Source organism: Clupea harengus, chromosome 16 (assembly GCF_900700415.2).
Source record: "Clupea harengus chromosome 16, Ch_v2.0.2, whole genome shotgun sequence".
Classification (NCBI taxonomy): domain Eukaryota; kingdom Metazoa; phylum Chordata; class Actinopteri; order Clupeiformes; family Clupeidae; genus Clupea; species Clupea harengus.
The window spans coordinates 2,693,351-2,720,760 of record NC_045167.1 but is presented as its reverse complement, the minus strand read 5'-3'; the positions used below and the strand labels follow the sequence as shown (position 1 = coordinate 2,720,760).

General features: G+C 42.2%; 2 protein-coding genes across 4 annotated transcripts in view; one reads left to right on the top strand and one right to left on the bottom strand.

Moving 5' to 3' along the window:
- entpd1 (ectonucleoside triphosphate diphosphohydrolase 1) overlaps nt 1-15,821 on the top strand; it is a 17,302-nt gene extending 1,481 nt beyond the window's left edge. Inside the window, exons 1-10 of one of the 3 annotated variants that reach the window (XM_031582629.2) lie at nt 3,130-4,633; nt 8,273-8,400; nt 8,647-8,764; nt 9,301-9,451; nt 9,969-10,128; nt 12,087-12,284; nt 12,604-12,861; nt 13,128-13,235; nt 13,330-13,467; nt 13,871-15,821. In XM_031582629.2, the coding sequence (XP_031438489.1) occupies nt 8,275-8,400; nt 8,647-8,764; nt 9,301-9,451; nt 9,969-10,128; nt 12,087-12,284; nt 12,604-12,861; nt 13,128-13,235; nt 13,330-13,467; nt 13,871-14,080 (1,467 nt within the window). In that variant the 5' untranslated portion in view covers nt 3,130-4,633; nt 8,273-8,274 and the 3' untranslated portion in view covers nt 14,081-15,821. Of the gene's footprint in view, nt 1-3,129; nt 4,634-6,972; nt 7,525-8,272; nt 8,401-8,646; nt 8,765-9,300; nt 9,452-9,968; nt 10,129-12,086; nt 12,285-12,603; nt 12,862-13,127; nt 13,236-13,329; nt 13,468-13,870 lie in introns of those variants that run through there. The other 2 variants (XM_031582628.2, XM_031582627.2) reach the window with 2 other exon arrangements.
- Nucleotides 15,822-15,990: 169 nt separating this feature from the next.
- Nucleotides 15,991-27,265, bottom strand: slc35f3a (solute carrier family 35 member F3a). The gene is made up of 7 exons (XM_031582630.2): nt 26,526-27,265; nt 24,116-24,470; nt 21,980-22,199; nt 21,659-21,784; nt 20,865-21,057; nt 17,080-17,169; nt 15,991-16,933 (listed from the first exon to the last, which is right to left on the bottom strand). The coding sequence occupies exons 1-7, from the start codon at nt 26,884-26,886 to the stop codon at nt 16,698-16,700; spliced, it is 1,581 nt and encodes a 526-aa protein (XP_031438490.2). The 5' UTR covers nt 26,887-27,265; the 3' UTR covers nt 15,991-16,697.
- Between the last annotated feature and the right edge of the window lie 145 nt (nt 27,266-27,410).

The window sequence follows — 27,410 nt, the reverse complement described above, 5'->3', positions numbered from 1 at the left end:
GAAAGAAGGAGAGACCCGACACTTTGCCTGGCGGGCAAGGACGTTGTTAGGAAGGAAAAGGGTGTGTGTGTGTGTGTGGGGGGGGGGGGGGTCGTTATGTAAAGTCTACCTCAACACACGCGCCATCTGGCATACGGTGTTTGAAAAAGCCTGTGAAAAACACGATCAAAAGGCTTGATTAAATAAGCTGTAGGCAGTGTTTTGCACTGAGTCGTGAGTCGTTTGGGCTGTGGTGAAAGTGATCAGTTTGTGTGTGGGTGAGTAAAACCAGTCTCAGTGCACGCTGGCCCCTTCCTCGTGCTTATTCTGGTGTACCAGGGGAACCGACTTCCTCTCCCCTGACACAACAAGGTCAGTGTGTGCCATTTGCCTTATTATTCCAGTCATGTGGCATTTGAGGAAGTCCCTCCAGAGCCTGGGCCTGAAAGTGAGTCATGGTGATTCCCTTTTCTTTGTCTCTGAAAGGACTGTTTGAGAGGAACTCATTGTCTCCGCCGGAGCCGACTGAAAATAGATTTCAGGGGGGCCTCTTTGGAGAACTCTGCATGTCCACTCAGCAAGATCTTGTAAATATTTGTTCTGAAAATGTGTTTCCCTTAAACCAGATAGATAAAGCGTGCATTTTTATTAAGTTCAGTACCTGATGGTCTTGCGGGGGTTCCCTTTGAATTAATATCTCATACATTTCCCTTTTTTAAAAATCAGTCTTTTAGACTCAGTGTATATCCATGGTAATGCAGAAACAAGGATTTATTTCATTCTTCATCTTTATCGTTTAGCACAAATAGGTTAAATGGTGATCTCATTGAAAGTTTGACCACAACCCCCATCTCTCTGTAAAAGGTTACTGCAGGGATCATCCTGTGCACTTCCATTGCTTCCATTCCATCACATCTTCGAATCTCAACTCTTCAAATTCCTCATTTCTCCTGGGACCCGTCTCCCGGCTTGACAGGGCAGTCAGACTCCCCAGTCTGCCCTTCTCATCAGTTCACTTTGAATGAACTTACTACATCCATCAGCCCCAATACAACCTCTCTGTAAGTCGAAACACAAACTTAATTTACATTACATTTAGCAGACGCTTTTATCCAAAGCGACTTACATATGTGCGACATACAATGTATACACATTTTACATTTACACTGATGGCACACTGCACATCGGGAGCAATTAGGGGTTCAGTGTCTTGCTCAAGGACGCTTCGACAGGGAATCGAACTAGCAACCCTCTGATTACTAAACGACTTCTTTACCTCCTGTACCACTGTCGCCCCTAACTTAAGCAAGGAGCCCAGTGACAATCCATATGCTATTCATACGCATGACATTTGAATGGAATTTGTGAATGAAGATGCTTATAGGACAGAATTGTACTGATAGGGGGAAAGGGTGATCACACCACAGTGTGTATATGTTACTGATAGGGGAAAAGGGTGACCACACCACAGTGTGTATATGTTACGCAACCTACCGAATTGGCTAGTCCTTCAGCTAAGACTGTTGCATGCATGACTGGATCATACTGTAAGTTTAGCCTAACATTCCAGACACGGCAAGAAACCACTGTAAAACCCTTTGTGTCGCACTGTGACAGGCTGTGTGAAAACCTGCCTGCAATTGTCCTCAAATGTCCTTGATGTCTTCAAACCCTGTAATTAGGATTTGCTAATAAGAAGAGCAAAGGAATCGAGAGAGAGGAAATTACCAAATATTTCCTGCTTGCAGAATATGTTTCCTGTTAGTATGATTTGCTGCGATGAGACTCGTTTCTCTCCAGATGTTTCAGCTGTGTCTGAAATGCTGTCCTTTTCAGCTGGTTGGGTTTCTGTGCCATATAGAGCACAGTGCTGAGTGCTTCCTTGTACAGTCAGTCAATGCAAATACATGTGTGAGGCCAAGCTTTCAAATGTGTCACTGTCACAGTACCAGAGTTAAGGGACTGAGACTGATTGTTTCAAGACATTAACAGCATTTAATGTTTTTTTTTTTTAAAGATTTGTTTTGGGGCTTTTTGTCTTGACTCGGATAGGACAGTGAAGGTTTGGACAGGAAACGAGATGGAGAGGAGAGGTGGGGAGTGGGATCGGGAAATGACAGCGGGTCGGATTCGAACCCGTGTCCCCGTAGGCCAGGGGGGTCAAACTCATTTTCACCCTGGGCCACATCAGCATTATGGTTGCCCTCTAAGGGCCGGTTGTAACTTTAAGACCAGAGGTGTCAAACTCATTGTTGGCCAAATCAGCATTATGGTTGCCCTCAAAGGGCCAGTTGTAACTGTAAGACCAGAGGTGACCGCTGGTGAAAACCGCCGGTGAAAACCGCTTTAGTTAAACGTCAATATGGAAACACTGCTTGCTAGCGGCAGGAGGCCGTCATTTCGCGGTTCACAAAATCGACATGCATTGTGAGAGAGAAGGGCCTTGAGTTTGACACATGTACCGTAGGCGTTCAAGCCTGTATATGGTCGGGGCTACTGCTTGCGCCACAGTGCCCCCCCTAAAGCGTTTAATGTTTAATGTTTATCTCTTCACTTCCCACTGACAGTTGTAATCGTGTATGTCAACATTTTCCTGGAATTTAACAGCAGACTCAGTGATGTTGGCAGTTTTGGAAAATACACGCTTCCCTTCAAAGTTCCTGCCCTAAAGCACATTCACACACACTGTCCTGAATTGAACACATGATTGACAAATTGACCCTAATTGTTTGGATATCAGAAGACCATATCATGTTGTCACCATACTTTGAGGGCTCACAGGGCTTAGTTTATTCAGCAGAGAATTATTCTTTTTTAATCAATAGCTCATAGTTATTCAGCTAAATATTGCCACAATGATGCTGAATTAAAGTACCTGAATATCTGATCATCTGTACCTAACAATGGTAAAATGATCTAGTGTAGTGAGATTTGATTTACGGTGAAGTATTGTTAATCTGTCTTGGTCAATCCCTTTGGCCAATGTCTATATTGTAGCACCATATACAATTAAGTTGCGAACTGTGAACTAGCTAACGGTCAGAGCCATTTTTTTGGTTTCACCTTTTCTCCTGTTCTCTTGGGTTAATTCAAAGCTGTGCTACTGCAACTTAGTGTGTGTCTGTGTGACTGAGGGGGGCTGTGAGTGTGAGTGAGTAGTGCTGAAAAGATCATTATTAGTCATGTTACCAGTCATTATTGGAACACTGCATGATCTGTTGGCCTAGAACCAAGAGGCTCAGGAAGTTGTGTGTTTGTCCAATCTTGCCTTATAGGGACTTTGTGAGGTATCCTCGTAACTTTAAACGACACATCCATTACTGTCATCGTAGATTCTTCTTTGGACTACAAAAAGGGGAGTATTAATGAAAATGATCTCTGCTTCTTGTACATACGATTCTCATCTATTTTTGAAGTTGATTAAAATAGGAGGCAGCATTTCAAGGGAAATATTTCCCCTTTTATGGTGTGGGCTCGAGGCCAAATAAACATGATGTCATGGGTTTCCCGTCAGAAGTAGAGTTTGAGTTGTTTGGCCTGAGCAAGCAGACACAAACATCAGACATGCTCAGCGGGAGAGCACACTTCTCTAAACTTGTTTCACTCGAGCCCCTTAGACCACAACTATCTGCAGTCTTGGCCAGAAGTGCGTCACTGTGGAAGACACGAGGGGCCGTGTCATACGTAGAGATCCGTTAAAGGGAACATGATCAAACAGGCTCTGCTGGTTTTGTGGTGTCAAAGAGTGGGTATGACTGGTTTATGGTGTTCTGACAGTGATGTCTGGCAGAATTGATAACATAAATGCTGAGTATCAAATACGTATGGCCAAACAGCTACGCTCTGTACGTTATAAAGCACTTCTTTGAAAAAGTCAATGATAAGAACTGTACCTGTGATATGCTACATCAATTGTAACCTGAATAGTGTTACAGTGACATTTGCTAAATCTCTTCTCTTGACATTTCAGCATCTGCATCGGTTATACTGTATACAAATTCCACATGTATTTGAAAGAAGCTCCAGCTAGTCCATAGTGCAAAACACAGTTATTAGCACAAACTTTAGCACAACCGCTTCCACCCAAATGCATGCAGTTTGCATAGCTCCAAAAGAAGCAGGCCATTGCTTTAGATAACCACCATCATTCTTCAAGCTCTAAAATACATTTTAATGTAAGAATATACTGTGGTTTGAAGAAACAGTTCACTTATAATTCAGCAAAATCATTTTAACCAGAGCTCTTGCCTTGTGCGAGCTCCTGACACCGATTGAAAAAAGCTTTTCCCAAATAGTAGTTATGTAATAATTCCGTTTTGAGTTAAGAATGTAGGCTGCACAGTGACACACACTCTTTTTGTCTTGCTGTGTACAATATGACTCAGGTAAGCCTCAGACGTACACAAAACATGACATCATGCAGTCTAACCCTGCCATTCAAGGCATGCCCACACAAGAAAGACACAAGCGCCTCAGCATAGCAACTGCACACAGATCAGTTATGCCCTCCGAGCAGCCAACGAGAAGCCGCCGGCAGAGCTAAATGAAAGTGAATCGCAAATGGAAGATTACTGGTAGAGCTTCAAGAACTGAGAACTGAGACACCGTTGGGGTTCAAAGTTCAAAGGGAAAGACAGGCTGCGTACTCCTGGAGGTTAGTGTCCATTCGAACGCTAAAGATCCGTTTGAACTGTACTGTTAGGGAAGGAGCCGTGCCAATAAACAGGAGAGAGGTGTTTAGACAGGCAATGGGAGACCGCTACAGTCTTTCCATCCAATAGTGGTGATGGCAATGTGAAGGGGTTCATAGTTTTATTGTGAAACACTTTCTGCTTTTTCTTGCAGACCCTCAGGGCTCGGTTTTCATGCTTTCTTACATGTGCTTTCAGAATCCTGTCTCTAGACAGAACAGTGGCCGTCTGAACATCTAGGGTTCTCCCCTAAAGGAAACAGCTTGTTATTGTTACTTTGAATCTAGTCTGTTAATGACCACACAGCAGCTTCTAAAGCCATTTGTGGCATCTCAGTCTAAGCTTTTGCATAACCAGAGCTTTAAAAACATGTCATTCTTCGAACTGATCAGACCGTTTCAGTTTGCCTTGTTTACTTCTACAAGCGTCTTACTGATACACATTTGTAGTAGAACTAAACAGGCGGGCAATGACTTGTTGCCATAAGGCCGATACATTCTTTGTACACCACAGCAGCACTTCTAATGGAATATGCCAGAAAATGTCTGATAAACTGAGCAACAGCCCATTACTGGTAAAGACCTTTATGATGGCGGCTGAGACAAAAATGAAATGGCGAATAGCATATCAGTTACATAGTCTCACCTACTTATAGGGTAGGTATCCCACTGTAAACTGAGATGTTTTGAAGAAAAACTACATTTCCACTGCTTGGATTCTGCACGCACACACTGAGGGGTTTTGTTGCGGTGATGTCTTGCAGGGTTTCTTTAATGCATCCATAAAAAAAAAAGATTCTCACTACAATATTATGTGTGCCCAAAGGATAAACAGACACACCTTAACCACTGCCAGGAAATGTCTGGTTCGCTAGTCCTTTGCAAACACCCTCGTCATCAGCTGAGAAGGGAATACACAGACAACCTGCTCAGTTAACAGGCCTGCTAAGTGAATAGGCTTAACACATTGTTGCAAATCTGTCTTGGCAAGCATAGATAACCTGATGTCCTGACCCACCATAGAATAACCACTTGGCACATTATTTCTAAGACAAACTTGTCATATTTCATGTCTAAATCTTCTCTGTCTGATATCAGATTACTTCTAAGACAAACTTGCCATATTTCATGTGTAAATCTTCTCTGCCTGATATCAGATTACTTCTAAGGCAAACTTGTCATATTTCATGTCTAAATCTTCTCTGCCTGATATCAGATTACTTCTAAGACAAATTTCTCTGCCTGATATCAGATTACTTCTAAGACAAACTTGTCATATTTCATGTCTAAATCTTCTCTGCCTGATATCAGATTACTTCTAAGACAAATTTCTCTGCCTGATATCAGATTACTTCTAAGACAAACTTGTCATATTTCATGTCTAAATCTTCTCTGCCTGATATCAGATTACTTCTAAGACAAATTTCTCTGCCTGATATCAGATTACTTCTAAGACAAAACTTGTCATATTTCATGTGTAAATCTTCTCTGCTTGATAGCTTGCACACTTCAGTGTGTTAAGCCCCATTCAGTGTTGACCTCTGGATTACTAAACACCAACAGTGTTATGAAACACTTTTACACACGCACGCACACCAACACATGCAATACTAAACTCACTAAAGTCACTTCATCCGGTTTTGTTTATTGTAGATAGGGTTTTTTGGGGGGGTGTCAGGATGCGAAGTGAAGTGAAGTGGTAACATCCCCAGAATTGTATCTATAATCAGTACCAGTGATGACGATGACTCTCCATGATGGACGTGTTTTGAACACTCATTGCCACTTCCTTTCTACAAGTATTTGTACATCTACCTATGTGCATTCAGCCTCTAGGGTCCCTAGCTGCCCACACCAACAGTTACTGTATTATTGACTTCCCTGACTACCATGGAAAGTTTGCCTCACTCTGTTTATACTAAGCACTCCGAATTAACCTTATCTTGGGTGGGAGCTGTACAATAACAACTCCTTTAATCCATGGAACTCCCTTCACTGCTTTCTTTTGCTCCAGCACAATTGAAGGATGTGGAGAAAAAGGTGGACAATTCTCAGGCTTTTACAAAAAATGTCAGGTTGTAATTGCATGTAAAATGATTGATGGTCCTGGAAATAAACAAGGGTACTTTCCAGAAAGATTCTGCACAGGCAATTCATCTCCCGCCAAGACATCCCTGATCTAAGCAGGAGAGAAATATAGGAGCGAAATGACTGTGGGAGGATTTGTTATCGTTACAGGCACGACAGCTTATCCTGCAACTGAGATAATCAGTTTAGTTATAAACCAAACATATTCCCCCATTCAGTCCATACAAGTGAAAGGATTTCAATGTTCATGTTTCAAATTTCAGCCTCACATACGCTTTGTAGATTGAATAGAGCACGGTTAACCATGGTTTGGAATGACAATTTCTGAGGAGGGCAATCTAAGCATATGATCTGTAAAATTACATTTTTTGTACATTTTTGGTACATGACTGCTCCAACCCTACAGGGGGCAATATTGGAGTCATTCTTTGGTTTAAAGTTTTGTGTATTCATGTAACAGTACAAAGGGGGAATTCTTACTGAAGAAGCATGTAAGCTACGTGTATGTTTGACGTGTCAAGTATTAGCCTACATATATAGAAGAAGATTGCAATGAAACCCGTTTGCCTTGCTGGATGCAAACACATTTCTAGCTTTCTGCTGCGTTACCATGCCGACGGCGCGGTACCGAGGAGCAGGACTTGACTAGAAACTGACGTCGTTTACCTGCAGTATTTTACAGAAGGGTTAAATGCATGCTTGTCTCCGGTAACAGTAGTCCCAGCTGGTTGATACCATTGAAGGCACCATTACAAAGGAATGCCGAGGTGAGCGGGCCGCTCGCTTAGAAATAAAATAGACTAGGCTATTAATTATCAGGCTATTTAAAAGCATAACACTCTAATGAAATATGATGTTTTTGCCAAATGAGGAATGGGCCTGTGGCCTACAATGTCTACTTAATATTCTCTAGGCCTCCAAGTTATATAAAATGTTGTAAACATTCTAAATCTTTATTCTGTGTCACGGTTGTGTTTTCGAATGTGACGGGATTCTCGCCTAGAATCACTTGAATCAAATGTATCCAAGTTACACTGCACATTCACGTCCTCTTTTAAAGCTTATTTCCTATTTGTTAGGCCCTGTCAGTGGTGAATCTAACGGAATATTTTACTCTCACCCCTGTTACAAAGTGTTCCGCGCTCGATTTTGAGAACAAGCGATACAGCTACTGGGTGTTTGTGCACAATCAGTGTTATCCGATTGGTTGCAAGAGCTTTGAGGTGCACCAAACACTGAAATCACTTTACTGAATTTACCCCGTAGCCTCCTCAAGTAGGTGAAGTCAGCCACTGTTAGTGAGCGGCATAATCCTTTCTGGTTTCTGTTGCAGAGAAAACCAGCGTCGTGTCATCTAGTAGAGTTAAACGAGACGAAGTGTTTTCAATCCGCAATTACATTAATAAAGACCATGGCCACTTTGATCTAGTTGTATCTGCTGAATACAGACGCACGTATGCTGGAACTGTACACACGTCAATGCTTATTTTATCTTTCATTTTCTCTGATTTTTAGAAATGAAAGCGAAGACTCCATGGCACAGTGGAAAAGTGATCTGCGTGGCCGTCTTTTTCATTGCTGCTCTGATTACACTTGTAGCCATCGCTTTTGTGCAGAACAAACCGATACCGCAGAAGTACAAGGTAGGTTACGGCTCGTGAGATACAACCCCCTGTGCTCTTTGTAAATATTGATTTTAGAACTGGCACAGTCTCGACTGAAGCCAGAGTCATGGTTACTGTATTTGCATGCTTAAAAGGAAGTGTCAGGTTTAGCTTTGAATTAAACTGAGAACTTCAAAGCTAATTGAGACGATAAATAAACTCTTTCATTATTTCTCTCTCCCACTTGTCTTTTCCCTCGCTCCTACTGTATTTTTCTCTGATAAGTATGGAATAGTGCTAGATGCAGGTTCCTCTCATACAGCGGTATACATCTACGAGTGGCCAGCGGAGAAGGAGAACAATACTGGGATGGTCCGCCAGCGGCACACCTGTGCTGTGAAAGGTACAGTTGCAGTTTTCCCACAGTATATTTTCACAATCATCCTTTTGCCAGACCACTGCAGTGGGTCTGTGTTAGGCTGGTTGTGTCATGATAATAGCATTCGCAGTCTAAAGATTTTCTTTGAATATATATACACGTTTCATTGGAAGGAAACATCACCAAGCACAGAACACTCAAACTGTTGCAGTGTTTTGTTAATGACTCAGTACATTTGGTTATTAACAGTGAGAGATTAACACATATGCCACATCCTTATCATACGTTCTATTCCTTCATGTCTTACTCCTTGCAAAGCTGTTTAATGCAATCTGGAGTTGAGTTTTCAAGCCGTTTTCACATTAAATTGTTTGTAGTTCGCGGAGGAACTATTTGTTAAAGGTTCGCGAGACATTTGTGATATGCCAGTTTTTCAGCAGCTTGCTCAGGGTTTTGTGTCTGCAGAAGGCATAGGGTGATCAGTCAGTGGTTACCAGCATGACAATCAGGGGAATTCGTCCACTCTGATGTTCTTGACCTCAGTGAATCCTCTCCCACAGGGAAGGGAATCTCCAGCTACGCACAGAAGTCCAGCGGAGCAGGTCAGTCCCTGATGGAGTGTATAGAGGACGCCAAGGGCAACATCCCTGCAGACAAGCACGAGGAGACCCCCGTGTACCTCGGCGCCACAGCGGGGATGAGACTGCTCAGGTAAGCCATTTTGACCCTCACAAGTTCACAGGCCTTTCTGCTGGTGCAATCAACATTTATGTTCAAAGTAATTCAAGTAAGGTGGCTATGAACACCAATGTGTTTGGGACTGGAATGATCATGACTGAGTAGTTGGATAGTGCAGACTTGAGTCAGTCTCGAGAAGATGGGCATTCCTGCCTGGCAATTATTTTACAAATGTATTTATTTTACACAACCCGAGAGTAGACTCCTGCTGTGGTCAGGACCATGCCCTGTGACATTTTTTTTACAAGAGCTGCTAACATCACACACAGCAGGTCTGCATACATCACCGTCAGGCAGTAATTCAGATACATTTAGCCCAACTCAACCAGGAATTGGATCGGTACAGAACAAAAATAATTCTGGCAATGTATTTGCACCAGTAAGCTGTTTTTAATGTTTTTTCGTCCTTCAATTAGCCATAAAAAAAAGACCCATACACCAACCCAACTACATCCTCATTAGGAGCCCATGGCCACACTGTTCTCCACAGGATGCAGGACAGTGAGAGTGCAGAGGAGGTCATGACCTCTGTGAAGGCCACCCTGATGTCGTCACCCTTTGACTACCAGGGCGCACGCATCATCTCAGGCCAGGAGGAGGGGGCCTTTGGCTGGATTACTGTCAACTACCTGGGGAAAAACTTCCGGAAGGTTAGCCGCCGCATGCGAAGCCACAGGCTACATGAAATAAATGCAGGCAGCTCCAGTACAAGACTCTTAATGCTAATACTAAACCTAAACCCCGATGGTGTATACTACTTGAGTAATTGTACTTTGGTTACTGTACTTACTGTACGTATCCTTTTGGCAACATTCTACTTTTACTGAGTATTTCTATTATTAGTAACTTTTACTTTCTACTCTACTACATTTGAACAGAAATCTTATACTTGTTACTCCAGGACCTCTTAGTTGACAATGACATGTTACATATTGCATATGCCCCCGAATTTTCTCTGTGCAGCGAAAACACAACAGAGCTAATTCAGTGTCACAGTAAGCTAGGCTAGCTCATATTTAGGCCTTATGTTTCCCCATTAAAATACATTTGATGACAGATTGCAAGGTTTGGCAAAATGGTCCCATTTGCAAGTGAAATCATTGGCTGATGTAAATTGGCAAATGTAAATTTATAGCTGCAGTTTCAGTTTCCACACAAGCATGTAAGCAGTGAACTCATTGAACTACCTAATAGGGACAAGCCATTTTTGAGAAATTTTAAATTAAGACCTTAACTTATGTCTTTCTTGAGATGGGTGACATTTTTACTAGAGCACTTACTTGAAGGTAGTTCTTTCTGGGCGCCAGGTTGCCGTTCTGTACTACGAAATGCATAACTTCATTATGAAACCATGTAACACCTTAATGAATTTTGTCCATGATAAACATAAACGTGTTAGCACTGAGGCCACCTATGCATACTTTCATGCTTAGAAAAAACAAAACAGATTATTCCGGTCGTGCCACAAAAGTATAAATGCTAACCTAGGACATCCACTACATGGACAGAATTACTTTTGTCTATTAAAAGAGTTTCTTTTGTCCACAAAGTGAGAAGCACAATATTCATTTTAGGGCCCAACATGAATCATCTGTTTTGTTGAGAGGATGAGTGTGCTATTTTCAATCTCTCATGGACTCAATGCTTTACAGTGTTACATGGTTTTGTAATAAATGAATACGTTTCATAGCACAGTGTGGTAAAATTCATAAAGACCAGTCAAACACGCAGTAGTGAGCGGAGGTTCCATCTTTATTCATAGTCCAGGGTGGCATTCTAAGTATAGTCTGGCCAAGCCCATCCTTTATAGACACTCATTTGCATTCTGTTAGCTACACGAGACCCATACACACGCTCTAGCATGCCTTTTCTGAGCACAAACAATCTATTCCATGGAAAGATTTGACTTGGGTGCACTTCACAAAACAATGAACATATTTGAACAATTGCAACCCCTAGTTCTTTCCTTCAACTTGAGTATAATGGTTTAATACTTTCACTACCACCATACTTAAATGGTGCACACTTTTTTAGCATGAAACACTTTGATAAGAACAATAACCAAAATGAATGTGATTGAATACAGAAGTGGCACCAATAAAAGTTCAACATAGTATAAGGCGAGGCTGCATACAATACCAATTTAATACTTTAGATACTTAAGTGATGTTCAAATCAAATATAGAGACTTTTAGTCAAGTGGTTTTCTGACTGATAACTTGTAACAGAATGATGTTCTCAGTAAGGTATCCATACTTTTACTCAATGATGGTGTTCAGGTACTTCATACGCCACTGCCTAAATCCAAGGCTAACCTCTATGGCAGCATGCATGTCCTGTTCTGTATTAGAGTTGAAGGTAGATGGTAGAGGAATATCACTCTCTCTAGCATATTCCACTAAAACGGTTGCCAGTGGTGAGCAATAAGCTTCCCTGGGCTTTGTTATCAGCATGTAGGATTGCAGCTGAGTTTGACTGTATTAACCAGGAAATTGCTAAAGAGGCATTTATTTCTGTCATCATGTTGGCAAAAATCTTAAAGGGGGGGAATAGACTGGTGGCTGTTGGCTTGTTTCTTATGAGGAAAGTGAATACGGGTTGTTTTCAGGCGGCAGGAACAATGGGAGCTTTAGACCTGGGAGGCGCCTCCACCCAGATCACCTTTGTCTCCGGGCAATCAGTAGAATCTCCCGACAATTCCATGGACTTCCGTCTATATGGGAATGACTACCAGCTGTATACGCACAGCTTTCTGTGTTACGGGAAGGACCAGGTCCTCAAGCTGGCTCTGGAAAAACGGCTCATGGTAAGACAACACAGTACAGAAGAGGAGCGACTGGATCTGAAGGAGATGCACTGACATTGAGTTTATGGCTTATTCTCGGTCCTGTTTAGTCTTAATTTAGACTTAATTTTGTATTTTTAAAAGACTTCAGAAAAGCCTGGACATCTGTGAAATATGTACAGGCCTATCCTAATTTAACTGAAGAGGAAAAATATTTTTAGATGTAGTTATTAAACTTTACATTTTTCTTGCATGTCTGATTTCAGAGTTGCATTGGCTCATTGTTTTTGAGTCCTCAGTATCTCTTAACTCTTCCTTACTTTCTATTTTTTTCATCAAGCCAGTTGAGACTTCCTTAGAGGACCCCTGCTTCCACCCAGGCTACAGTGAAAAAAAGTCAGTTAAAAATGTCTTCGATACCCCATGTGTCCATACTATCAACAAAGAAGATATGGACAAATCATTCACACACAACGGCACTGGCAACTTCACAGAGTGCCAAAGCTCCATCATGAAAGTCTTCAACTTCAGCCAATGTACAAACTCTCGATGCTCCTTTAATGGAGTGTACCAGCCGCCCATAGAGGGTACCTTTGGGGTGAGGCCCATCTCGTGCCTACATTCATCTTTTGCTAGATTCGCAAATATCTGATGGTAGACGTTTAATCAATCTTACAATATCCCATGAAAGATATTTATCTTGTCAGTTTTTCCCTTTTTTTAATGATTATTGTTATTTGCTTTAGTAAGAAGTTTTGTTTCTGCATTCCAGAATAGTATTGTGCTTAATATTTATATTCTGTCTCTCTTTTCTTTTCTTTTCTTTCTTTCTTTCTTTCCTTCTTTGCCTGTGTTGGCTCACAGGCCTTCTCTGCCTTCTACTTTGTCATGAACTTCCTAAATCTAACAGGCCATTCCCTGGCAGACTCCAAGAGGGGGCTCGAGGTGTACTGCAATACCCCATGGGACGCTGTAGGTCCACTTCATTTCCAGCTACCAGAGGCAATATTACCAGCCACCCAGAACTGCAGCGCAATTAAATACTGCCCTCTCTCTGTCTTCACAGATTAAGGAAAGACACCCCACTGTGAAGCACAAGTACCTTGCAGAATACTGCTTCTCGGGGACCTATATTTTGACCTTGCTGGAAAATGGCTACAACTTCACATTTGAGAACTGGAAACATATCAGCTTCATTGATAAGGTACACCCAGCATTCTCTCACTGGTCTCTGTCTCCCATATGAGAGGGATAGTTTCAGCCCCATGAACTGCTCTGTGAAAATAAAAATGTCATCTGGGCAGGCACCACATACAAATTGTTCTAGTAGCAGTTAATAGTACAGAGAATTTTTCTACAGAGAATTTTATTAACTTAACACCGGTTAATAGGTGTCTTAACAATCATTTCAGAACCACATTTATTCAAGATCAAGTTGTTATCTCAAACAGTCATCTAATGGTGACTGAATGAATCATGCAGTTTTGGTGCAGATCCCTGCACAGCAGCTGGCTATGAGTTTCAGTATATTATGGCTCGATCTATTTGCATTGCATGTGTATATGTGGGGCATTCTGTGTAAATGTCTTGATGTTTTCTCCTCCCAGATTGAAGACAGTAATGCAGGCTGGACTCTGGGCTACATGCTGAACTTGACCAACATGATCCCGGCGGAGGCCCCAGACACGCCACTGATGCCTCATGGGGGTTTTGTCACCCTTGTGCTCTTCCTCACCATCTTTCTCCTCATCCTCCTTCTCCTCTGGTATAAATTCCTTGGTCTGCCCTCTTGTTCATCCCCAAAGGAGGTCGTCTAGGCCTATGTCGTGGGTGAAGGCCCAGGAATTGTGTAAGCAGGACGAACTCCCCTGTGGAAGGGATTTTAATGTGACCACTAAGGGAGTACCAGGCGTCTCATGAAGGCAGCATCTTGGAAGAGAAGGACCGCACCTCAAATGAAGCTCAACTTAGCCAGTAGGAGAAAAGGACTTTCTGGGAAAGTTCAGAAGTACGGGAGGCAAAAAAAGTTAAGAGTCAAATGATGATTAAAATGTGATTTTAATCTTTCACTGTCTTCAAAAACATTCCCTGCCCAAACCAAACAAACTCAGGAGATTGTTGGATGTGTTAAGAGAAATTGTTTTATTTTGATAATAGCCGTTGGGTTATAAATAGTGTATGTTTTTAAAGGGTTTTCTTAAAAAAAAACCTGTTCATGTTTATGTGTCCGACATCAAAATGATGACCATGAAATATCACCATGCTGAGCTCTGTGTAAATAATTGATTATTATATTAGGAGACCCCAAGAATATCAGTGGCATTCTAAAAGGTTATTGCTGACTTGATATACTTAAAGGTTCTAGAGGCATTTAAAATGAAACCTTACCTCTTATCACAAGATGGATTCGAAATGCCCTGAAATGGACACTCCAATTAAATTAATTAGTCCCATCATGGGATTTATGTATTTTGTGTAACTATTGACTAATCCACTGAGAATCTAGAGCGTAATTTTTCATCTGAATGAAACAAAATTAAACTGTTCCCTTCACTCACGTCACACAACAGTATACTAATGCTGTCATAGCATTAGCATTGTACCATAGTATTAAAGTAGTGTTGGTGTCATTCCACAATTCCTGATCATCTTCAATTATAATGGATGCAAATAATGTACTGTACTATGTACAATAGGTCTGGTCAGGTTTAACGAGGTTATGCGTATCATGACTTGTTAAGTGCTATGGTTTGGGTCAAGTGTGCAAAATGCCTTAATTCCTGCCACAAGCTTGTTATCTGTCCCAAATGTATTTATCCCAAGAACAGACTGAGAAATATTGAGTTTCAGCTTGTAAAAAAAGTCTTAACACCTCTACTCAAAGTCATGGTATAGTTCTTTTTTGTGTAGAGGATGCTTCCAGGTGAAATTCATCCTATTTTTCTAATTGGATCCCCAAGACTACAGAAGTACCACCATGTCAAATGAACTGTTTATCGCCTCCCCTTCCAGGGAAGCCTGCACTGACTAACACCGCGGTTTCTCTTGAAATGGACTTGTGTTGTTATGCATAGCAAAGAGGGATGTGTCGTCATTCCTCCTGGCGCCACAGGAGGGCACTTACTCTGAACGTTCTCTTTACCTCACAAGGACACAATCTGAATACGCCTGTGGAGTTGCCTTTTTAAAAGGAGCTGCGAGTCCTTCCTCTGTCTGTGTGTTGCCCTTAAAGGTGTAATGGCAGAATTCATCTGTTTCTTCTAAGCTGAGTTTGAATGTTTAAACATATACTTGTCTGTACCCTCACCCTCAGTTACACATGTGTAACACATGAGCAGAAAGAAAATGCTCACATGAATAGGTCTTCTTTGTGAAACTTAAAATTGCCTAATACCTATTCAGTAATATGACGAATGTCTCTTCCCTTGCTTATGTAAATGGATGTTCTTGTACAAAACAGACTTGTCATCTGTTTATGATGTCGTATATATATGGCCCCCGTGCCGTGTACAGAGTTGTATACTGTGGTCCACCATAAAGGACCATTCACTTTTTAAAGATCTCAGTCTCTTCTTTTGTATATTTCCATTTCAAATCTGTGGACGAAAACAAAACCAACTCTGTTATATGCTACAGGACATGAATTATCTTGGTTGTTTTCATCTAATCAGGCACAGATCTTATCAGGGCAGACTAACATCTTGAAAATCCCCTCCAGATATATAAATACTTCATAGACCATTTATTTAGCCTGTCCGTGTTATCGTAAACCAGCCACACATGGCCGATTCTGTACACTCATACACACATACTGGGATTCCTTACAAAGGCTTACGACCATAGCTGTAATTCCATGGGAATATTAGAACTCTGCATCGCCACTTAAATTCAACTCATCTGAAACACTTCACCTTTGAGAGATGCTGGTCAAGAGAGACACCCGGTATACTACATAGACATCAAATATACTAGATGTGTGCTTTAAAAGCTGCAGGCAGTACTTTAGAGGCTTAGTCCATTAAAGATGTTTGTACTGTGGTTGCTGGTACAAACAAATGTAGCCAAGCTTTAAACATTTGAGACTGTGGGTATATATAAGATTATAAACACATCATCATACGAACAATTAGAAGTCACAAACCTAAGCATTCAAAAAAACATTCAGCTGGAATTTTCCAAGGTCACAAACCACCTTTTGCTCACTCAGCTGTAAACGTCAAGCTATCTACATGGCTGCACCACAACTCTGCAGTGATTTTACATATCTGTCGCTATAGAGTGTCAGGTGCTCTTGGTAACCTTATTATGGCAGTCATGCAGCTGTTTTGTCCAGTAACGTGTCCCACCTACTCTTGTATTGGAGACAACCAGCTCTTCAGGTTTATCAGGCATTGCCCTGTATGGCTGGAACAAACTCCCAGCCTCAGTGAGAGTTCAGTGTTCTGGTGCTGGTTTGGAGGGACAGTTCTTCAGCACATGTGTGGTCTCTGTACATGTCTCTTTGGCGCCCCCTGTGGGCTGATGGTTGTGGTGCAGTGCGGCGCATAGCTGCAGCAGACTCTGATCCCAGTCCTCGGGGAGCAGCAGCAGCAGGAAGCCCAGCCCAATAACCAAAAGGGCGATAACGCGAACGCTGTTGAACTGGACCTCACTTGCACAGCGATCTACAACTGAGTTACCGTGAAATACGTAAACGTATTATTAGTATTTGTCTGAGTATTATGTATTTTCACCAAGTAAGATGTCAACACACTCTTGATTTCACAAAAAAACAAACAAACAAACAAAACATAAAGCCTTATGGAAATCAACTTACCAGCGTTTACAGGCACACTGAGCACAACACCCAGCGAGATCAGAGTTGGAAGTGTTACTAAAGCTCCAAAGTTCATCAGGAAGGTGAAGACTTAATAAAACAGGACAAAAGGAAGGAAGAACGAGATAATTAGCTTTGGACGCCACTGAATTTTCCTGTCTTTGTAAAAACAATAATAACTGATAAAAACGGAGATAATAACTGATAGGATCTGATAAGGTCACACGCAAAACAGGAGTAAAACGTCATTACCAGAACATCCTCTGGAAATGGATACAAATATTTTCCAGTGTCTTTCTAGGGAAGTGCCTAATCACAATTTGGCTAAGAGCAGGTGTTTTTGGGGCCAACCATTACAAAGACATTTGGCAGAAGTCAATATCTCAAAGGTTATTCACTTAATGCTGATTTTGCACCCTCACGTCTTTACAATAAATCACATTTTAACATTAATGTTTTTATCTTATATACAGTTTATTATTATAATTACAGTGCATGGAATGCCCTGTATTGTTATTCCTAGGCTTCTTATTCTTCATCTTATTACAGTGCATTAAATGCCCTGTATTGTTATTCCTTCGTTTCTTATACTTCTTCTTATTCTTTGTACCGACTTCTGCGATTAATTCAGCTCGAACCGCTTAACGTAGAAACTTCGATCAAACTTTGTCGCGTATGTCTTGTAAACGACACTTATGCTATGTATTTTTCATTTTTCTGAACTTTATACTTTTTAAGATATTAAAGAAAAACTAATAAAAATGTTCCCATTGACTTACATTGGACCATTATGACATTTACATTTACATTTACATTTAGTCATTTAGCAGACGCTTTTGTCCAAAGCGACGTACAAGGGAGAGAACAGTCAAGCTAAGAGCAATAAAAAACATGGTGTAACAATAAATACTACTTTACATAAGAATTAGAAAAACGACCTAGAAAGGAAAAAGAAGTGCAGGAATGTAACTGCTTAAGTGCAAGTTAAGCGCTAGTCAAGGTGCCAGTTAGGAAGGGAGGTGCTCTCTGAAGAGTTGGGTCTTCAAAAGCTTCTTGAAGGTAGAGAGGGACGCCCCTGCTCTGGTAGTACTAGGCAGTTGGTGGAACTACAAATGAGAATAGTCTGGATTGCCGTCATGACATCATAATAGGGTCATTAAACTGGCTTGCACCTGTGCTTCACTGACACCTGCGCCAAGGTTCCAAGGCTCCTCTTCTCTCTGTCCCTCTCCATTCAACTGTATAACTAGGAATATTAAGAGACACCTTCCATACTCTAATTTGTTTTCTCTTTCCTTTCTTCTTTCCTTCTTCCACTCTTCTTTCCTTTCTTCTTTCCTTATTCCACTCTTCTTTCCTTCTTCCAATCTTTTTTCCTTCTTTCACTCTTCTTCCTTTCTTCTTTCCTTCTTTCACTCTTCTTTCTTTTCTTCTTTCCTTCTTCTACTCTTCTTTCCTTTCTTCACTCTTCTTTCTTTTCTTCTTCCACTCTTCTTTCCTTCTTTCACTCTTCTTTCTTTTCTTCTTTCCTTCTTCCACTCTTCTTTCCTTTCTTCTTTCCTTATTCCACTCTTCTTTCCTTCTTCCAATCTTTTTTCCTTCTTTCACTCTTCTTCCTTTCTTCTTTCCTTCTTTCACTCTTCTTTCTTTTCTTCTTTCCTTCTTCTACTCTTCTTTCCTTTCTTCACTCTTCTTTCTTTTCTTCTTCCACTCTTCTTTCCTTCTTTCACTCTTCTTTCTTTTCTTCTTTCCTTCTTCTACTCTTCTTTCCTTTCTTTCACTCTTCTTTCCTTCTTCCACTCTTCTTTCCTTTCTTCCACTCTTCTTTCCTTCTTTTACTCTTCTTTCCTTTCTTCTTTGCTTCTTCACTCTTCTTTCTTTTCTTCTTCCTTTCTTAACTTTTGCATTTCATGCACTGGTATTTCCTTCGGGAAATGCATTTTCTAGTTATTATTCTTTGTACCAAACTTCTGCGCTTAATTCAGCTTGAACCGCATAACTCAGAAACTTCGTTCAAACTTTGGCGCGTAGGTCTTGTTAAAGACACTTATGCTATGTATTTTTCATTATGACATCATAATAGGGTCTTTAAACTGGCTTGCACCTGTGTTTCACTGACACCTGCGCCAAGGTTCCAAGACTCCTCTTCTCTCTGTCCCTCTCCATTAAACTGTAACTAGGAACATTAAGAGACACCTTCCATTCTCTACTTTTTTCTCTCCATCTTTCTCTCTAACCCTCTCACTCTACTTTCTCTCACACTCCATCTCTCTGCTTCACTCCATTTTCTCTCCTTTCAATATTTTCCCTCTTCACTCTCTCTTTACTGTCTTTATCCAGAGCCTTTCTTCTTTCCTTCTTCCACTCTTCTTTCCTTCTTTCACGCTTCTTTCTTTTCTTCTTTCCTTTCTTCACTCTTCTTTCTTTTCTTTTGTCCTTCTTCCACTCTCCTTTCCTTTCTTCTTTCCTTTTTACACTCTTCTTTCCTTCTTACACTCTTCTTTCCTTTCTTCACTCTTCTTTCCTTCTTCCTCTCTTCTTTCCTTCTTTTACTCTTTTTTCCTTTCTTCTTTCCTTCTTTCTTTTCTTCTTCCTTTCTTAACTTTTGCATTTCATGCACTGGTATTTCCTTCAGGAAATGCATTTTCTAGTTTGTTAAAATTTTCTATCTACTCGGCAGCTGTCTGAGGCGGCTGAAAAAGTGAGCCAGTGGTTATGGCTAAAGTGCTCAGACTACTTGGGGACATGCCTGTCCAGGGTGACCAGGGTTCAAAACCCAATTTTATTCCCTTACCCTAATCAAGTTTCGTAATCCCGGGGAGCTCTCCCACCTCCAACCCCTTCCCTTACCCAAGTCCAACCCTTACCCTAACCCTAAGGTGGCGTGGGCCTAATTCAATGAAACACCGGTGAGAAATAAGGGGCCTGCTTGAAAACCCCAGTGAAATGTTGTTAAGTATTGTTAAGTATAGTGTGATGGTTGTAGCACGCCCTGTTTTAATACTTAGGCTTGGTTGTTGGGAATGAGTACTTGCATGTGACATTGAGTGCTCTCCCAACCTTATCCTCCATCAATTTTGTATGCCGCTATTGATGGAGATAATTACCAAACACTGTTAATGACTTAGAATATATGAATCAAGTGCTTTGTATTAATAATAATAATCTGATATGCTTATGTTAACAGGAACATGGCTTTTCTGTGTTCCTGTGTATATGTGTAACTTTGATTAACTGGCGCCACTTATTGTTTTCTCGACCCTGGGAAGATACAAGAAGCTCAGTCGAGAACTTTATTTTGACTATGATGTTAAACACGTACGGCGTCAGCATTAGATACATCTAAGTATATATAAACCTTGTGGTTTGTGAGTGAAATTGCTTCACTTTCAGCCTTGTACTGGGAGTGAGCCCGATTGCAATTGTTGTTTGTCTAATAAATATACTTATATGCAGCTCCGGAGTCCTGAGGTAACTAGGGTGAATTTTCACCTAACATAAATTAAATTGAATTGAATTGAGTGGGAAGTCCCCAAACAATAGCATGAGGAATTTAACATCTTTCCCTGTGTTTTTCTGTGTATATTTAACTAAAATATATCTAACTGCCTGCCTCCTCACTCTGTCCAAAATGGCAGTTGATGTGAGGGACAAATCATTTTTATGCTGACTGAAATTTCTAATTACTGTCGATATTTAAACCACTTTTAACCTTTAAGAAATAACATTCTGCCTTTGTCCACTGCAGGGTATCTAGCTGTGTGTTTGTCTCTCTGGTCCCTTACCCAGAAGCAGGGCTGAAGCCCCACAGAGACACGCCCATGGCACGTCCCCCAGAGAGTCCAGCTCCTCAGCGCCCGTTAGCAGCAGCAGGAGGGGGACCACGCCCACAAACACCAGGTTGGCCCCGCCCAGGACACTCAGGTACAAGGCCGCCTCCCCCAGCTTAGCACTCCCCAGGAAGAGCCTAAACAGAACCTATAGAGAGATGGGTGGAGGAGAGAGGGAGAGAGAGAGAGAGAGAGAGAGAGAGAGAGAGAGAGGGAGAGAGAGAGAGAGACAGAGAGAGAGAGAGAGAGAGACAGACAGAGAGAGAGGGAAGAGAGAGACAGACAGAGAGAGAGGGAGAGAGAGACAGACAGAGAGAGAGAGAGAGACAGACAGAGAGAGAGAAAGAGAGAGACAGAGAGAGAGGGAGAGAGAGAGAGAGACTGAGAGAGAGAGAGAGAGAGAGAGCCAGAGAAGGGTGGAGGAGAGAGACAGACAGACAGAGACAGAGAGAGAGAGAGAGAGAGAGGGAGAGAGAGAGAGAGAGAGACAGACAGAGAGAGAGAGGGAGAGAGAGAGAGAGACTGAGAGAGAGAGAGAGAGAGAGAGACAGAGAAGGGTGGAGGAGATAGGGAGAGAGAGATACAGAGATATGAGACAGTGAACAGACCTATGAATTGCAACGAGTGGGAGAGGAGAGACATATGGGAAGCAATGTGAAATATGAAGGCACACTGAAGAATGCTGTATATGCCATGTGTGTGGGTGAGTGGGTGTGGACAAACACTAGAGAAATGATTAACACATTCACCTTGTACAAGGCGGCCATGCAGGCAGAGGCTACCACCAGTGCGATGCCAAACACAGAGTAGCTATGGAAACCATCTGCATACGTCATCATCACTATGCCAGCAATGGATAAAATGGCGGCAACAATCTGTGGATGGACAGACACAAGGGAAGCCCCAACGGATATGTGAAACAAACACTCCCATGTCAAGACAGAAGAACAGAAGACGTTTTTTCACCATTGACCCCAAGAAACAACCTAAATTGCAACAATGGAGATTACACTCTCAGTGCCCCAAGGAAGTCATCCCCATCACACAGACACAAGCCTCCTTCCTCTCACCCGAACACCCAGGAAGCGCTGTCGCAGCACGACCCAGGAGAGCAGGAACACGAAGGCTCTGCAGCAGCAGAAGAGGGCCGAGGCGTCGGTGGGTGGGATCAGCCGCAGTCCCTGCAGGTACAGGTAGCAGGTGAGGGTCCACAGCAGCCCGAACGGAACCACGCGGCCCACCAGAACTCGCTTTGTCAGCCCCTCATCACCAAGGAAACGACAGCACTCCCTGGAGAGGAGCATGCAGATAATTGATGTTGGTATGTTGTTGTTGTTGTTGTTGTTGATAATAACACTATGTTACTACTGTGTTAGACACAGAAATGAGAATGTGTCTGTGAAGGACAAGTACAGTACAGTAATACACACACACACACACACACACACACACACACACACACACACACACACACACACACACACACACACACACACACACACACACATATAAATATATGTATTATGTATTATATCTCAGGAGGAGATGAGACTGCATACAGGGAGGAGGTGCAAAGGCTGTCGACATGGTGCACCTTGAACAATCTTGTCCTCAACACCTCCAAGACAAAAGAGCTGATAGTCGACTATAGGAGGAAAAAATCGGACATGCAGCCTATTGCCATCAATGGGGAGAGAGTGGAGAGGGTATCAGACTTCAGCTTCCTGGGCACTCACATCGAGGAGGACCTTTCCTGGACCAGAAACACCATTGCACTGCTGAAAAAGGCACAACAGAGGCTGTATTTCCTGAGGTTACTCAGGAAGAACAAATTAAAAAAGAAACTGTTAGTGTCCTTTTACCGCTGCTCTGTGGAGTCAGTGCTAAGCTATGGCATCTCGCTGTGGTTTGCCAGCTGCACGGCAGCAGAAAGAAAGGTACTCCAGAGGGTCATTAACACAGCGCAAAAAGTAATTGGCTGCTCTCTTCCACCTCTTGAGGACATTTATAAAACACGCTGCCTCAGAAAAGCCCACAGTATCCTCAGAGACTCAACACACCCTGGTTACCACCTATTTGAACTGTTGCCCTCAGGGAGACGCTTTAGGACCATCATAGCAAAAACAGACAGGCTGAGAAACAGCTTCTATCCCAGAGCCATCATAGCACTTAACAATGCACAAAACTGACCTGTATTTGTCTCTCTGTCGTGTTATATGTCTTGTGTTTTTATAGTGTAAATATGTATATATATATGTTCAATCTATATTTGTATTGTTTTTGTGTCTGAGAGCTGCTACCTCAATTTCGTTGTACTTGTGCAATGACAAATAAATATATTCTATTCTATTCTATTCTATTCTATATATACACTGTATATTATTCTGATTTTGAGCACACCTCAAACTCTGTTCTAAAATGCTGATGTTCCTGAAAACTCCGGAGCAAACAGGACAGGGTCAGTAAGGGCGAGGTCAGACTCCCCATCTCCTCCCCATTAAACCCCAGAAGGGCATCATTATCATTCAAGTCAATACAAGGGTTGCACAGATACTGATTTCAAAAGCTTCCAACTTTCTCTGAGGCCATATGCTGAATCCAAATAAGGTTTCAGTATTGCTTAATCATGAATAAACTGAAATATATTATTTAAAGAATCAATTTCACATTTGATTATTTTTATTACAGTATAGAACAATGGTTAAGGTGATTTCATTTTTGGATGTTGAGTAAGGGAAATTATAGAAGTTGGGGTCTGACATTCAGACAGAAAGAAATGTTGCATGCAGTCTTTGAAAGATAAGTTCAATGTGCGATCCTTGGGGATCAAGACTCCTTTCTGTGGCCCTGGAACAACAGTGTCAAATAGTTGAAATAGTTCATGGCTTGGTTCAAGCCACTTTGTTTGCCATTTACAAACTAGGACTGTACAGGAACACCAGAGTTGTTTGACAGCTAGAGGAATGTGAGGAATTTAGTAGAATTTGAAAAAATTGGACTGCACCTTTAAACTCCATCTCCTTTTGGGGCTATATAGAAAATGCTGTAACCTCTGAATCTTTAAAGGTGTAGTCCGTAATTCTAATTCAATACACTTTTTATCAAATTCAGCTAATTGCTCCTAAATGTCCTTTATCTTTCTGTTCAGTGTGTGCCCTAAAAGTATTCCACTGCTGTGACACACTCCAGAGAGGAACACCCTGTACCTGAACCTCTGCCTGGGGCTCTGTCTCTCGGCGCTGCAGCACAGGTGGCCCAGGTAGTAGAGGGGGAAGAGGAGGCAGTTCCAGGAGGTGGAGAACCAGGTGATAGTCAGCGGGGCGTTCAACCGCCTGAGGGTCACCTTGGCAAGTTGGTTGGCACCGCACCAGGAGCAGCACACACACATGGTCACAGCCACGCCCCACAGAGCCTGTTGCAGGTGCACCAGGACCACTTGCGGAGAGAAACGCAGCCTCCTGCTCCCGCTCACCCTGGACACGTCTGCCTGGGACCCACTGCTCGTCATGGAAAACTCATCAGGCTTGGAGAGAGGGGCTCGGTCACTGGAGGCTTCCTCACCTGCGTAGGGGCGAGAGAACACACCTGTTCACATTCTCATTTTCATGGAGTCAGCATTCTGGAGTATGTGCTTGAGAATATAGTTCTCACGTGCACCAAAACAACCAAACAGGTGCCGGTGAACAGTGCAACAAAGACAGAGAGTGGATGACGGAGGATGGAGGACGGAGGCAGTGTCCCTATGGTGGTGCTGCTGCTGAATCATTTTCAACAACTGATCAGGACATCTTACAGCTGACTCTTGCACTATTATATGATAGCTCTATGTGTCTATGTCACCTAATGTCTAGCAGTTCTACCATCAGACAGAGAGAGAGAGAGAAAAAGAGATAGAGAAACAGATATATATAGAGAGAGAGAGAGAGAGAGAGAGAGAGGGAGAGAGAGAGAAATGAAATGTGAGACGGAAGATTGTGGGACAAGGACTGATAAGCTCAGGTCTGTCTCTTCTTGTTTTGCTCTGTGTGTATATAAATAGAAGGGTTCACTGAGTTCATCTGAGTTTATCCTTAAACACGGGGCATTGGAACTAAATACTTTACACAAACACATAACCAATTATGTCTAATGTCCAATTACTTTAAGAAAATGATGTGTCCATTATCTTGGGGGAGACGGATATATCGATTTGTCACACTGAACTGAAATTAGAGAGAGAGAGAGAGAGAGAGAGAGAGAGAGATGGAGAGAGAAAGAGAGAGAAAGAGAGAGACCGAGAGACCGAGAGAGAGAGAGAGAGAGAGAGAGAGAGATCTGTGCTCTGGATGACAAGGAGGCAGACAGACTGTCCCCATGCGAAGGCCAAATGACGTTTGTTATTCCAAGAACCAGAAGCAGGCAGTGAGTGATGTGAGGCTGAGCCCAGCATAGCTGAGTCTGCCCCTGAAGTTTATCAAGCGAGAAGTGGGGGCAGCACAGCAATCCTCCACTGACACCGAGCCTGCCAATGCTGTGCCATACCGCATAAACATGACAAACACTTGAATGAGCACGGAAATATCAACACTTCTCAGGGTAATGGTATATAAAAAGTAATTAAGGGAAGACTAAGTCATTGCTGAAATCAGGGTTCCACAGATATACTAGTTGGAATCCACGGTAGCTATGCAACTTTAATATGCTTAGTTAGTGTTGATCTTCAGTTTAGGGATGCAGTCACACCTCAGTCTTCTTATGTGGGCAAACTGGCAAAAGGGTGTGACTAACTCAATGGTCATGGAGCCAAGGGGGGTTAGATTTGCAAAGACATTTACAGAGATTTGGTTTTTTATCCCCCTGCTTAAGAGAGCTCTACCTGCACACACTGCTGCTTATGAGCCTGCACACAAATGAGACTCTCTTCACGCCATAGCATCACCAGAGAGGAGTGGGGATCATTCCAACCCTGTACCTCTGACTCAGCAGAAATCATTCTTTTGGCTCGCTTTCAGAATTTAATCAACGACGAGTACTGCCTTGTCAGACACTACATTCTCAGCGACTGTGAGGAGTATCATCTATTGACGACCATATTTTCAAAACCTAGAGCCCAGAAAGTGATGTATGACTGAAAACATTACCGACATTTGAGCAATCAAGTAGCAACAAGGCAAGTAGCATAACCATATGGACTAATAAACATTGTTCCTACTAGTACTCTTTCTGTTTTTAAATAAGCTGTGTTTGCAGTGGGTGTGTTAGTGAGGCAATGGGTGACTTCAAGTCGGGGACACAAGACTAACTGGGCGCCCGCATGCGAAGCGAAAAATTGATGCTGTGGGTGAAGTGGCAAGCATAGATCGATGCGCATGTAGGTAGATGTGCCCGGCAATCTTGGCTGTAGCATCCATCATCATCAGTCATCTGAGGCACACCAGCATGTGAAGTAATACATTGCTGGCAAAACAATAACTGGTAAATGTGCAGTTGCCACAAAACTTTAATTAAGTATCGAAGTTTAATCTTAAGATACCCAGGGTGAAATATCATACCAGGGAAAATAACGACATACTCGGTAGACTTTTCCATTTGTCCTCGTATCAGGGATGGGTGTTGAACAGTACAAACTATTCTTACCACTGAAGCCATAGTAGCCGGTAATTCTAAGTATCCGCTCTTCGATTGACGTACTGTTGATATCCGCCATGGACCGGGACGCCTTCAATGCTTCTTTATTGTTGTTCTCGACAACGAGGGACGTCAGCTGCTGTAGTTGGGGGCTAATATCGGACAGACGACGTGGGCTCATGTCTGAAGCTGTTGGCATACCTCTGGAAAACATGAAATGATATGGTGAGTTGTGAGCAGCAAAACAAAAAAATAGCATATTGAACAGCACTGTCGTAAAGACGTTAAAAGCCAAGCGTACCGTAGTTCCCAGTGTGCCAAACAAAAACAGCTGTTTTGGCGTTCTTGGGCTAACGCGAAAGAAAGTCATCTAAAGATTGAGACGACAGTCTGATAAGGAAGTATGGGCTTTTTACTGCTTGCTGGTGGGAATTTGTTCCTGTGATGTTAATGGTGTACTTTGATTTGAAATATTCAGCTACACATAGGTTAAGAAGTAATTTACCTATCTGAAAATGCATGCCATGATCAGGCCTAGCCAACACCACTAGTTTAAGTGTCATGGAAAATGAATTGTGAGAAGTTAAATGATGTCAGATAATTAGATAAGAACCAAAGGTCACATGATTGGTCCTATCAGAGTGCTGTATTTGCTCAGGGAGTGAAAATATTTAATTTGGAACTCTATATAAGTAATGAACGAGACATGTTAACTGTCAACTGAACTTTTCAGTTGGTGGAAACTCAGGCCTGTCCAGCATGCACTGCTATCCGTGCTCAGACTGGGATGGAGGCTCCATCCATGTGTAGAGATAGTAGACAGTCACAGTCACCAAATGTCGAAGATGGGGAGAGGGGCAAGTCATAGTGTGATGCAGTAGAACAAAAGAGTCC

Bases quoted from the DNA above. Each gene is read 5' to 3' on its own strand.
- slc35f3a (XM_031582630.2), bottom strand. From the start codon at position 26,886: ATGACTTTCTTTCGCGTTAGCCCAAGAACGCCAAAACAGCTGTTTTTG. The intron at 22,200-24,115 runs GTACAGGGTGTT...GCTCCTCTCCAG, and splicing joins AGCCCCAGGCAGAGGTTCAG to GGAGTGCTGTCGTTTCCTTG. The intron at 21,058-21,658 runs GTGAATGTGTTA...ATCTCTCTATAG, and splicing joins GCATGGCCGCCTTGTACAAG to GTTCTGTTTAGGCTCTTCCT.